This window comes from Choloepus didactylus, chromosome 3 (genome assembly GCF_015220235.1).
Source record: "Choloepus didactylus isolate mChoDid1 chromosome 3, mChoDid1.pri, whole genome shotgun sequence".
Classification (NCBI taxonomy): domain Eukaryota; kingdom Metazoa; phylum Chordata; class Mammalia; order Pilosa; family Megalonychidae; genus Choloepus; species Choloepus didactylus.
The window spans coordinates 140,351,771-140,365,397 of record NC_051309.1 but is presented as its reverse complement, the minus strand read 5'-3'; the positions used below and the strand labels follow the sequence as shown (position 1 = coordinate 140,365,397).

The 13,627-nt window shown below is 36.1% G+C and overlaps 1 protein-coding gene across 5 annotated transcripts in view; it reads right to left on the bottom strand.

Annotated features, from left to right (window-relative positions):
* The window catches only part of LARP1B (La ribonucleoprotein 1B), a 221,445-nt gene that overhangs the window by 142,167 nt on the left and 65,651 nt on the right, over positions 1-13,627 (bottom strand). Inside the window, exon 12 of one of the 5 annotated variants that reach the window (XM_037830641.1) lies at positions 10,205-11,632. The exons of the other annotated variants lie outside the window; for them this stretch is intronic. Within the exon in view, the coding sequence (XP_037686569.1) occupies positions 11,507-11,632 (126 nt within the window). The 3' untranslated portion in view covers positions 10,205-11,506. Of the gene's footprint in view, positions 1-10,204; positions 11,633-13,627 lie in introns of those variants that run through there. 5 annotated transcript variants of the gene reach the window in all.

Here is a 13,627-nt window from a genome sequence, read left to right as displayed (position 1 = left end):
TCAGAGCTCAGTTTCCTTCTCTGGATTCCCACATTCAATCAACCCCTGGAATGAGTATTCCTTTATTTTGGTCAGAGTTTTTTTTTTCAATAATTTTATCAGGTATGTTAGTTATTTTTCAAGGAAGGGTCATCTGGGAACCTAGCCATACGTATAATATGAACATTACTTGAACTAATCTCCATTGCTTGTATTGGGCCACATAGTGTAGGAATAGGTATGCATAGATGTTTGCATAGGTAACGTAGGAGGAGGAGGAAGGAGTGTAGAGTATGGAAGGATGCTTAAAGAAGGTGATGTATAATCAAGTTCAAGATACAAATAAGAGTTAGTCTGCAAAGATGATGGGGAAAGAGCATTCAAGGTTTTGTAGCAACATGTACAAAAGCTTAGAAATGAGAACAGTATGTTTGGGAAATTGCAAGTACTTCAGCGTACAGAGAGGAGAAATGAGATGAAGATGGAGAGTGGAAATATACAGGCATGGAAGAATTCAAGAAACATGAAGGTAGTACACACAAGACTTACTGACTAGATGCGAGGGAAGACAAATACTTGTGCCAATGCCAATCACCAAGATGGTAATAAATGACCAACCGGGATATTTTGTTCAGTTTTGTTTTTAAGGAGAGAAGAGTTAGAGAACAATTCTAAATCAAGAAGTAATAAATTCAGTTTGGGGCATGTTGATTTTTAAGTGACCTGGGAAAACCATGATGAATGTTTCAGGAGGCAGCTAGATAAATTGTATCTGAGTCAGGATCAAAATCTAATCTAGGATGTAAGGAAAATGTTCAGAAATAGATTGTGGTGATGAACGCATAACTATATGATCATACTGTGAACAGTTGATTGTATACCATGGATGACTGTATGGTTTGTGAATATATTTCAATAAAACTGAATTAAAAAAAAAAAAATCTAATCTAGGATTGCTAATAGATGGAAACAGCTCAAGTGCCCACCAGTGGATAAGTGGATAAACAAAATGTGATATAGACATAGAATACTTTGCAGCTATAAGAAGGAATAAAGTCCTGATGCATGTGACAACATGGATGAACCTGGAGGACATTATGTTCAGGGAAATAAGCCAGACATAAAGGACAAATATTGTATGGTCTCACTACTATGAACTAATTATAATGAACAAACTCTGGAAGTTAAATTCTAGAGTACAGGTCACCAGGAGATAGAAAGAAGGTAGAAATTGGGCAGATGATGCTTAATTCATAAAGAATGTTTAATAAGGCTGATTGCAAATGTTCAGAAATGGATAGCACAATACCATGTGATGGTAGCACAATACCCCAAGGTGTAACTAACAATGCTAAGTGTGAGTATGGTTGAAAGGGGAAGTCTAGAGTCGTGTATGTCACTAGAAGGAAAGCTAGAAGATAAAACATGGGACTGTATAACATAGCAAAATCTATAATGGACAATGTGCTAAATTGTACAGACGTAAGAAAGTTCTTACATGAACTAGAATAAACGTACATCACTATTACAAAGTGTTAACGATAGGGTTGTATACATGAAGTACAATTAATGCAAACTAAGGACTATAGTTAACAGCGACATTGTAATATTCTCACATCAATTCTAACAAATGCACTATACAAAAGCTAATCAATACATAAAATAAAAATCTATATGCAGGGCCCCCCCTGAGGAGCTGGGTGAAAATGCAGGTGTTGGGCTTCCTTACCTGGATTGTTGCTGATGTTCTCACAAACATTAAGGACTCGAGATTTGATGTGCCAAGCCCTCTGTCTTGGGACTTGCCTTTAAGAAGCTCATTACTGCAAAGAGAGGCTACACCTGCTTATAATTGTGCCTCCAAGTCTCCCAGAGTACCTCTTTGTTGCTCAGATATGGCCCTCTCTCTCTAACTAAGCCAACTCTGCAGATGAACTCACTGCCCTCCCCCCTACATGGGATCTGACTCCCAGGGGTGTACATTTCCCCGGCAACGCGGGGTATGACTCCCGTGGATGAATCTGGACCCAACATCATGGGATTGAGAACATCTTCTTGACCAAAAGGGGGATGCAAAATGAAATGAAATAAAGTTTCAGTGGTTGAGAGATTCCAAATGGAGCCAAGAGGTCACTGGTAGGAACTCTTATGCATATATAGATAACACTTTTTAGGTTTTAATGCATTGGAATAGCTATCAAACTGCAACCCAGTAGCCTTGACTCTTGAAGATGATTGTATAGCAATGTAGCTTATGATGGGTGACAGTGTGATTGTGAAAACCTTAGGGATCACACTCCATTTACACAGTGTACGGACAGATGACTAGAAAAATGGGGACAAAAAATTGAATGAAAAATAGGGTGAGGGGTGATTTGGGTGTTCTTTTTTACTTTTATTTTTTATCCTTATTTTCACTTTTTCTGGTACAAGGAAAATGTTCAAAAAATAGATTGGAGTGATGATGGTACTCTGAACAATACATTGTACACTGGTTGATTTTATGGTATGTGAATATGTCTCAATAAAATTGAACTAAAAAAAAGCTAATCATCAATAATAGGGAGGTAAAAGGAATATGGTATTTTTCTTTTTCTCAGAGAAATTAGAATATTCTCATATTGATTGTGGTGGGCAATGCATAACTATGCAATTATACCAAGAGCCATTGATTGGACACTTTGGATGGATTCTATGGTGTGTGAATAAAACTGTTTAAAAAATTACATATCACGTTATACAAAACATTCCTGGGGCTTTATATAATCCCTTTAATCAGTTTTTGTAAAATATAATTGATTCTTTAGAAAAAACTAATCTAGAAATAAACATTTGGAAGTAAACAGCATATAGAGATGAATGAAGCCCTAAGTAAGAATGCCTGGGAAGAGCAGAGTAAGAATATAAAGGTCTGAAGGCATTAAGCCTAGGAATCACTGGCCTTTAAGGAACAAGCAAAAGATAAACATACAAATATAAATGAAAAATAACTAGAGGAGGAAAATCAAGAGAATGTAGTGTAATAACAAGCCAAAAGTTTTCAAGGAGTTAACAGTTTCAAAACTCGAGAACAAGTAACATGTAGATAGGTTATTTTATCCATCAGTTTTAGAAATAAGTCAGTGATAACCTTTGTACCTTTGTCCATCTTCCTGGGTCTGTTCTCTTTGGCCTGAAGCCTCTCTGGTATAATTTTCCTAAAAGATATACCCTCCAGTCTCCTTCTCCTTACTAGGAATCTTTTATTTTTCTAAACATCTCAGTCTCCCATTCTACAAACATGTTTTTATTTTCTTCACTCTCTTGACCCTTCCACCAGACACATAACCTTGACTCGTACTGTACTGAGAAAGGTTAAATCATGAGAAGGAAACTCCTCCTATTTCCCCCTCAAATCTACAAACCCAATCATACCCATGTTCAATTTTTCTCCTAGGTAAAGAACAGAGTCACTTTGAAAGGCCAATACCTATATACCAGTGATTCTCTACTGGGGGAGATTTTGCCCCACCACCTCCCCCCCCGACATCTGGCAATATCTGGGGACATTTTTGATTGCCACGGGTGTGGAAGGGTGCAACAGTTATCTAGTGGGTAGAGGCCAGAGATACTGCTAAACATCAACACTAGTCCCCAAAATAAAACGTTTCAAAATGCACAGTGTAGAGGTTGAGAAACCCTGCCCTACAATGTTATGACTCCTATCCACTCTCATATTCTCAAGAACTTAATCCCGTTGTCCGCTCTCTTCTGCATCTTCACCTCTCTTTCCACTACACCATATTCATGGCCATGTAAAATATTCTAGTAGTTCCCATTGTTTAAAACAGTATTTTAAATATTCTTAAATATTTACTACCCCTCAACCCTATGCCTTGACCCCTTATCTTCCTTTAGGTACTGTCATTTCTCCAATACCTTATAAAAGCTTCAATATTTGACAGTAATACACTCATATATATATATGTGACTGTATGACACTCATATTTCCACTTACTCATCTCATTCAGCCCAACTGTTCCACCAAGATAGCTCAGTAAGTTTATTTTTTCCTGTTTATCAAGAGGATCATAACTAAATTTGATGGTCAATTATAGTTATCTATTGCCTAGATTTTCTGATTTAATTATCTCCACCACCATTATCAATTACTCGGAGATTATTTTCAACAGTCTTGTTCACTACCACAGTCCCAATTCCCAACATCATGTCAGGCACACAGCACAACACAAACTATATGTTAATCAATGAATCACTGGCAAAATCCAATTTATTATAAACCTACCTTATTTGAAGTATGTGTTAAAATAAGAAACTAACATGTGCAAGGGATTATGGCTGGAATTTAAATAGTGAGGCAGGACTTGAAATAGCTATTCCTGACTCATGTCTCCAGCAGGAGGAAGTCTAGATCAAAATCATTTCTAATGAGAGACTGACTACATCTGATGTGGAGCCTCTTGTTGTTCCTCATAAGAAAACGACCTAAGGTTCAGGATAAGATATGAGTTTTATATTTTAGAAGAATCCACAAGGCAAAAAGACTAATGGTTTTCTGGCACTGTGATACCGGGGAAGAACTCCACAGACTGCACTTTGATGACACAATGTCAACATAAATCTGCCCAAGGATCTGTATTTTTAAAATTCCTTGTCTCCCCATCCATTTGTCTCATTATTCCTGGTCACACATAACCAAACGGTCTTTGTTCTTTCATACATTCCCAGTATTTTACAGTTTTCAAATGTCTTTACAATACTATGAGGTTGAGTTAAAAAAAAAACAAAAAACAAAAACCCTCCCTCCCTGCCAAAAGTGGGCCCCAGGTTTGCCACAGATTCTCAACTTGATGTTCTTCTCTAGTGTGTAGAAAAAGATCAGTTTCAGATGCTGGTGGGGAGGGGAAAAGAAAGTGGCAGTTTATGCCACTCATCTTGCCAATCCAGCACAACTCTACCTATTTACCATTTTCATCAGTGGTACCGAAGACTACCACAATAGAAGTTTCCCTCACCAACACATTCAGACAAGGGCCTGCCTCCACTTGCAAGGGGAACACAGGCCAAAAACAGTGAAACCTTCAGCAAAGTCAGAGTATCAGCTATCAGCTCTTCCAAGGGCTTCAGGGTCCCACAAATTACAGAACTTTGTCTGGGTCAAAGCAGAAGAGCAGGCCCAGGTCCAACGTATCCTCAACAATGTGCCTAATGGTCACGATCATCCAGCAACTGGAAATGTCCTCTTAAACAACACAAAGACAGTAAATCCCAGGGTAACTTGGAAATTGCGCTAGACCACCAGTGACGAGTTTAAGTTCACCTGAGAGTACTCCGGAAGTACTGGACAAGACTAAAATATTGCACAACAGCAAATGCCATAAACCTAAAAAAGACATTAAGTGACTAACATGGGATTTAGAAGCTTCGAATTTGAAATTTCCTCCTTAAAAGGGCTGGAGACAAGCTCCTGTAGTACTAGAGACAAGGCATGAGCATCTCTTTGGTTTTCCATACTAATAGTTTGGGCAGAAGTTACAATGAGAGGAACTGATTATAAATGTTTCTCTCCCCTATTCTGCAGATTCAAATTAAAGATGTCTAGTTAGAGAAGGTATCCTAAGACATAGGAGATGGGAAATTCCTAAACCTCATAAATCCAGAAGCCAGCCAGCAATCTGAGTGACAAGATGCAAAGGCCCACCAGCATATCTCAGGGATAGATGTACCTTCTGTGGGTAAAGCCTCAACACTGTACAAGTTTACACCACCATCCCATGCAGACCACTGGATGGGAAGACAAGCAGGGCGCAAAAAAACAGACAGGCTCAGCCTAGCTTGTTTTTAGCCCAAGAGCAACCACCCTGAGTTGGCTTTGGTTTGCCCTCTTCCTGCCCATCTCTATTCATTCTAGCTATTGTTTTTACTATGAAATCATACAGAAAATTGTATAAGACATTTAATTGCAATTTACTTGTAAAATACTCGTGTAACGACCACCAGAAACAAAACATTGGTAGTATATTAGAAATCCATATCCCACTCCCCCTAGAAATGACTTGTGATCATTTCCAGCTTCTGTGTGTATGTGTGTGTCTCCCTAAAAAAGACATATCATTTGGCTTAAACTGTTTTTGAACTTGACAGAATATATGTAAACTCACTTCTTTCACTTGACCATTGTCATTCATTCATTTTCACTGCTATGTAGCATCACATGGATGACTATACCACAACATATACACAATACGGCTGATGGATATTTGGATTATTTCCAGTTTGTGAAAATAATGAACAGTTATTCTATGTTTGAATATTGATGGAGATGAACAAGTCTGTTTCTCTACAGCAGTGCTGCCCAATAGAAACATAATGAAAGCCTCACTAAAAAGGCTGAAAAAGGATGAAATTTTATTTAACCCAAAAATATAATCACTTCAGTATGTAACAAATTAAAAATACCAAAATTTTATATATTACTCGTATGTCCTCAAAATTCAGTATTTTACATTTAAAGCATACCTCAGTTTGAACTAGCCGTATTTCAAGGCCTCAATATCCACATGGTTAATAGCCACCGCATCTGAACAATGCAACTCTGGAATTTATTCCTGTGCATGCAAATGGTGGAGCATGGAGCATAGTTTTAGCATTTTATATTCCCACAGATTAATGAAGTGCTTGTTCCAAATCCTCACAAAAACCTGTTTTTGAAATATTTCAATGAAATTTTAATTTGCATTTTCTTAATTAGGTTATCTTTTCATGTTTACAATGACTTGGACTTCCTCTTATGAAAAGCCTGTTCATGTCTTACAACCAGTTTCCTACTGAATTTCTGTATGACTTTATACCTTCGTTCTATGAGATCAAATCACAAATGCAAACCATCTTTTTTTTCACTTGCTGGACTGTGCGCTTTTTAAAATGTCTTTTAATGAAAAGTTCTTAACGTTATGTTTAATTTATTGATCTTGTCCTTTAAGACTGTTTTGCGTTCACTTAAGAACCTTCCCCTAATCTGAGGTCACGATGATCTTTTACCATCTCTTTAGTTTTATGCTTTTTGTCTTTCACTGGAATAGGTCTGAATGACAGTATAAAGGTCTAATTTCACTTGCCCATATGCAAATTTTACATTACTTAACATCACTGACCCAAAATTAGATTTTGTCCTGGTTATTTGTAACCCCACCTGTCATTTATCAAGTCTACATATATGCAAGAAACTGTTCTAGACTTTCTATTCCATTCCTTTTGTTTATCTTATACTTTTAATCTGGTAAAACAAGTTAGCAGTCGTAGCTCTTAAGTGTTGGGTTTCTTGCCCTTTATACTGCCATACAAATTTACAATCAGCCTGAGTTCCTCAAATTTTGAAATCAATTGGGGAGAATTACCATCTTTACTACATTAACTTCCAAAACATGAACTTTGGTATTTTGCTCTTTATTTATGTCTTTACTAACATCTCTCAATTAAATCTTACAACACCCCCACTTAAGGGTCTGGCACATCCTTTGTAATCTATCCTATGGTAAACAGGATGGACCTCTGGGGAAGTCCATGTCCTAATACCTATAATGTGTGAATATTACCTTACATGGCAAAAAGGACTTTGCAGGTGTAAAGATAACTAATCTTAAATCAGGAAGATTATCCTGGGTTATCCAGAGAACTTTCTCCAATTCAAGTATGAGGACTGATGTGCTGTTGCTAGCCTGAAAACAGCAATTTGACAAAGAACCCAGATGGCCTCAAAGAGCTGAGCAGATCCTAACAACCAGGAAGGAAATGTGAACTTGAGCCCTGTGGTGTCAAGGAAATGAATCCAGCAAGTACGAATGCGCTTGCAAACAGATTATCCCATGGAAGCTCCAGTTAAGAGCCCAGGTTGGCTGACACCTTGATTTAAGAAAAACCAGCTAAGCCTCCACCGGAACTTCTGACCTGAAGAACTGAGGTAATAAAGTTGTGTTGTTCAGCAAACATAGGATATGCATTTTCCTAGGTTCTTCATGATTGTCAGAAAAAAATGAAATTTTGTTACTACTTCCAACTAACTGCAGTGTAGAAACTCGATTTTTAAAAATAACTTTTCAAGAAAACTTATTAAATTCTTATTAATTCTAACCGCTCACCTGCAAAAGTCTTAGAAAATCTATTCACCCAAATTCTCATTTTTTGTACTCCTTACCCTTTTTCTACCTCTAGAAAACATGTAATGTACTTGATTTTTCTCTTATCCCTCATCACAAGAGGTTAGCTTCAACATTTCACCATTCAGAATGATCTAAGTTTGTTTCAGACGGGATTTTGCAGACCCTTTATTAGGTTAAAGAAACTCCCTCTTACTCCTCTTGTTAAATTTTTCAAGTATGCACATTGACACTTACCAAATGTATTTCCTACATTTAATGATCATTTCTTTCAAACTGCCAATGTGAATTGCACTGATTTTTCTAATGTAAAATCCACTTGCACTAATGGAATGAACATTATTTAGTTATACATTTATTTAAAACATTGTTAGATTTAGTTTGCTAAGTGTTAACATGTTGTATTTACATTAGTTGGACTGGTCTACAGTTTCCTACTCGGATTCCAGTATCGAGGTTATGCACATCTCATAAAATGAGTCTTTTCCCCAATCACTCAACAAATATTTAAGTAGTCAGTCTTCTCTCTAGTCTCTGGAAATATCTGTGAATGATAGGAATTATTTCTACCAATTTTAGAAGAACTTGTCAACATAATAAAGTCATGTACCTAGATTTAGAGTTATCTTAGTTTGAAAATCTTGGAAAAAGAATAGCATTATTCCGATTTTCTATTTCTTTGCTAGTCAGTCTTGGCAAGTTATTCTAGAAATGTGTCCTTATCTAACGTTCAAATGGTCTAAAAATACTTCTGAATTTCTACATGACCTTTAATTACATCCCCTCCTTTTCAGTCCAGGTATAATATACATGCTTTCCTTTTTTTATCCATGCTTAATTTTATATGCAAAGAATTAACATTTACATGTAATGAATATTAGATCAAATTCATTAAATTCTGCTCTTCACTTCATCTACTCTTAAGAGGGTTTATTTTGCCAATTCTTTATCTGCCTTCTTGAGTGAATGCTATAGATTATATTGTTTACTGCCCTAGTTCCCTAGATTAGAAGATTATGCACAGCCATCCACTGTCCTTGCCTTTCATATTTTTTGAATGCAGACATTCCCAATCAGGTGATTTGCTTTAGCCAACAGAATGGGAGCAAAGAGACATAAAGCGTGTCTCATCTAAGCAGCAACTTCAAACCCAATTGTATGGGGTTGGCTCAGCCTCTTGCTCTTCCCCTCTGCCATGTGAATGCGCATGTCCCATTATAAGGGCTGCTATTTCAGCATAGGTCTGGGAGAGAAAAGACACTTGGAACAGAACCAAAGACAACAAATGATCCATTTTCATGACCCAGAACCATGAAATGTGAGCGGTGTGTTTTAGCTACTGAGATTTGGAAGACTATTTTTAATATAAATATTGGTTATTAGTTTATTAATTTCAAGTCCCTCTCCCCAATATTTACATTCATTTATGCCTTCCACTTTAGCTGCATCTCCTAAATTCAGTATTCCATTCAGATTACATTCTAATTTCCACTCGGATTTATTCTTTGACCCATGAGCTACTAAACATATAAGACTTAATTATTTTACTTCTGCAAACTTATTTTTATTAAAAACTACCTTAATTCCAGCAAAGATAGTTTTTGTGCACAACCAATCCTTTGAAACATGCTTTATAACCGAGTATACAATTTTTAAAAGTGTTGTTGATACACTCAAGAAGGAAATATACTCTGCATTTGTTACTGTTTGATAAATGAATGTTTTTCAAATTTTCTCATTCTCTATTTTGTTTATTTATTTGCTAACAGGGTAAGTTAAATCACTCACTATAACTGAAAATTTATTGTCAATTTTTGCTTCATATAAACTCTGATATTAAATACAGTAGATTTAAGTTATGCGTTCCTGATGGGTTTAAGGTTTTACCCTTACAATGGGACACTTTTTAGTACTAGTAATGCCTTATATTCAAGACTTTTTAAGTCAATATTGTCTGATATTAATGTATCTACAGAGCTTTCTATTTTGCTTACTCAAAAAACATTGATAGGCAGCTGTTTTTGTTATAATGTCTTTATTAAAATATAATTCACATATCATACATTTCACCCATTTAAAGTATACAATTCAGTGTCTTTTAATTTATTCAGAGTTGTGCAATCATCATCCCAATCAATTTCAGAACATTCTCATCACCCCAAAAAGAAACCCAGTATTCATTAGCAGTTATTCTGAATTTTATCTCTACTCCCACCCCTTCTCCAGTCCTAGGCAACCACGGATCTACTTTGTCTCTATAAATGTTTTTATTCTGGATATTTCATATAAATGGAATCATTCAATATTTGGTTCCTTGTGACTGCCTTATGTTTTCAAGGTATATCCACACGTGTTGTAGCTTATATCAGTACCGCATTTCTTTTTAGTGCCAAGTAACGTTCCATTGTATGGCTGTACCACGTTTTTTTATCCACTCATCAGCTAAAATGTGATTTCTTCCTACTTTTATAACACTGCCATGAACATTCATATACAAGCATTTGTGTGGATGTATGTCTTCATTTCTCTTTGGTACACACCTAGGAATGGAAGTGTTGGAACACATAGTAACGTTCTATTTAACCTTGAGAATAGGGCCAAAGACTATTTTCCATTTCCATCAGCATTGCACAGGGACTCCAGTTTCTCCACATCTTCACAAATACTTATATCATTATAGTCATCCAAGTGAGCATGAAGTGGAGTCTCATTGTGGTTTTGATTTACTAATGATATTGAGCATCCTTTCATGTTTATTGCCATTTATGTATTTTGAGAAATCAATATTCAGATTTTTTGCCCATCTTTTAATTGGTTTGTCTCTTTATTACTGAGTTTAAGAGAACATTGTGTATTCTAGACACAAATTCTTTATCAGATATACGATTTGCAAATATCTTCTCCCATTCTATGGGTTATATTTTCACTTTCTTGGGGACGTCCTTTGAAGAAGTTTCAAATTTTTATGACATCCCACTTATCTATTTTTCTTTGGTCTTCTGCTTTTGTGTCAAATAAAAAACTGCCTAACTCCAAGGTCATGAAAATTTACACCTGTTTTCTTCTAAGAGTTTTATAGTTTTAGGCTCTTACATTTAGGTCTTTGATCCATTTTAAGTTAATTTTTGTATATGGTGTGAGGTAGGTGTTGTTCACATTCATTGTTTCTCATGTGGATATTCAGCTGTCCCGGTATCATTTACTGAACACACCACCATTTCCCCATTCAGCACCCTTGTCAAAATTAGTTGATGACACATACGGTATTTCTGGACTCTCAATCCCATTCCACTGTCCATTTCCTTATGCCAGTACATGTCATGATTACTGCAGTTTCATAGTAAGCTTTGAAATCTGGAAGTATGAGTCCATCAACTTTGTTCTTTCTCTTCATGATTGTTTTGGCTATTCTGGGTGCACTGACTTTCCTTAGGAATTTCAGATAGATTGTCAATTTCTGCAAAGCCAGCTGGGATTTGATAGACATTGTGTTCAATCTGTAGATCAATTCAGGTTGGTTACTATTCTATGCTATATATTTTTCCATTCTTTTCTTGTCAACTTTTTGCTTTCTCACCTTTTTGTCTCACATCCAGTCTGATAATCTTTGTTCATTTTAGGTACTTAAATATCTGGGTTTAAATCGACCACCTTATTTTTGTGCTCTAAGTCCCTTTTCCCCTTCTTTCTTGCCTTTTCTTATTTCATACTTTCCCTCTCTCCTGGTTTCAAATTTATGCTAATTCCAACTTTATCATTTGCTTTGCTATGTGCCCTTTGTGTGTCTCTGACATTTGGAACCAATTTTCCTTTGGAATTTCTTTTAATGAGGATCTGCTGGTGCCAATTTTCACATTATATTTCATCCTCTTGTGAGATATTTTTACAAGGCATATAATTATAGCTATTTTCTCTTGATACATTAAAGCCATAATCCCATTGCCTATTGGCTTCCACTGTTCCTACTGGGAAGTCAGCTGTCTAATATTACTTGAGAGTAATACATCTTTTTCTCTGGCTGTTCTACTCTGGCATCTCTGATGAGTTCTGCAAAGGTCTTAACTATTACCTGTTAAAATACTGACTGCCTCATTTTCTCTCTCCTTTCCTTCTGGAACTCCGATTAAATTTCTTTGTAGACCTTATTTATTATCATTCCCTATTCCAAGTTTCTTTCCTGTAGCTTTTCATCCTACTTTTCAAAAATAAAAACCTTTATTATAAATTCTATTAGATGTTACATAATTTGATTTGAAACTTAACAAATAGCAAAGCCTGTCTACAAAATCATTCTGTATCATCTTTCACATATTCTATTTCTTCACCTCTTGGTACTGATTTCTGAATAATTTCTTGTGAATTGTCCTTCAGTTTTCTGTGTCTACTTTGCTGTTAATGCCCTCAATTGAGATCTTAATTTCAATCATAAATTTTACTTCCAGCTCTATGAAATTATTTTTCCATATATGGTTATTCTTTTTAATTTTACTACCTCCATGGTAACTTTCCTAATTGAGTTTTCTTGAATCATCCAGGCAGTGTGCATTTGCACTGTATAACTTCTAGGCCAATTATTTCTCCCTGTGATGCTCAGGACCACAAAGAAAATATTCCTTGTAGAACCCTGGGGGAATGGGTGGGAAACAAGCTAAGTTCTCCCTCATTGAAGTTGTATGCCTTTTGGGTACCAATTTAATGGGATAAGGACTCCTATTAGACACTTGACCTTTGGCTGTTCACTGGGCTTGTGTATTTTACCCCTACTATGTTTTGGGAGGCTTTCGCCAAGTTGAACTCTTCAAACTCCTCAAATTCCACAACTGTCTTCAGGGGAAATTTGTTTTTAGTACTATACTTTTCTATGTTTCACCTTCTTTTACCCTGATAATTCCTTACCTTGCAGATATTTGAGGCTGTCATCTATTAATCAGCCATTTTTGTTGTTTTCAGCATTGAGGATCCACCAGAAATGGAAAGCCTAGACTCATTCTCTGGTACATCTTGACATAGCTAAAACTCCTTCACAGAGGTCAGAAAAGATCACCATATTGCAATATCAATTTGGCATATTTCTGATTCCTAGCTACCTCAACCTCTCCGTAATTTCTGACACACTTGATTCTTCCCTCCCTCTCAGAACCAGTTTAATGCTTCCACAACAACAAACTTTCCTACACAACTCCTAAATGTCCACTCCTCAGGGTTTAAGACCTGGGTATCCTCATTTTAACATTTCTTCTGCCACTAGTTCACCTTAAGCTGGCACACAGTAAGAGGTCAATAAATATATCTTAAATAACTGATCTCGTTTTAAACAAACGTACATGAAAAGTACAATTCTAATAAAAAGAATTACACATTGAGCACGTATCTAGAACCAAGAGGATAAATTAAGATGATAGAAATATTCATAGGGGTCAGGCTAAAAAAGGACTTATTTCCAAATACATCCACACAGCTTAAAGCCATATAGCCAAAATTACTCTTCCCTG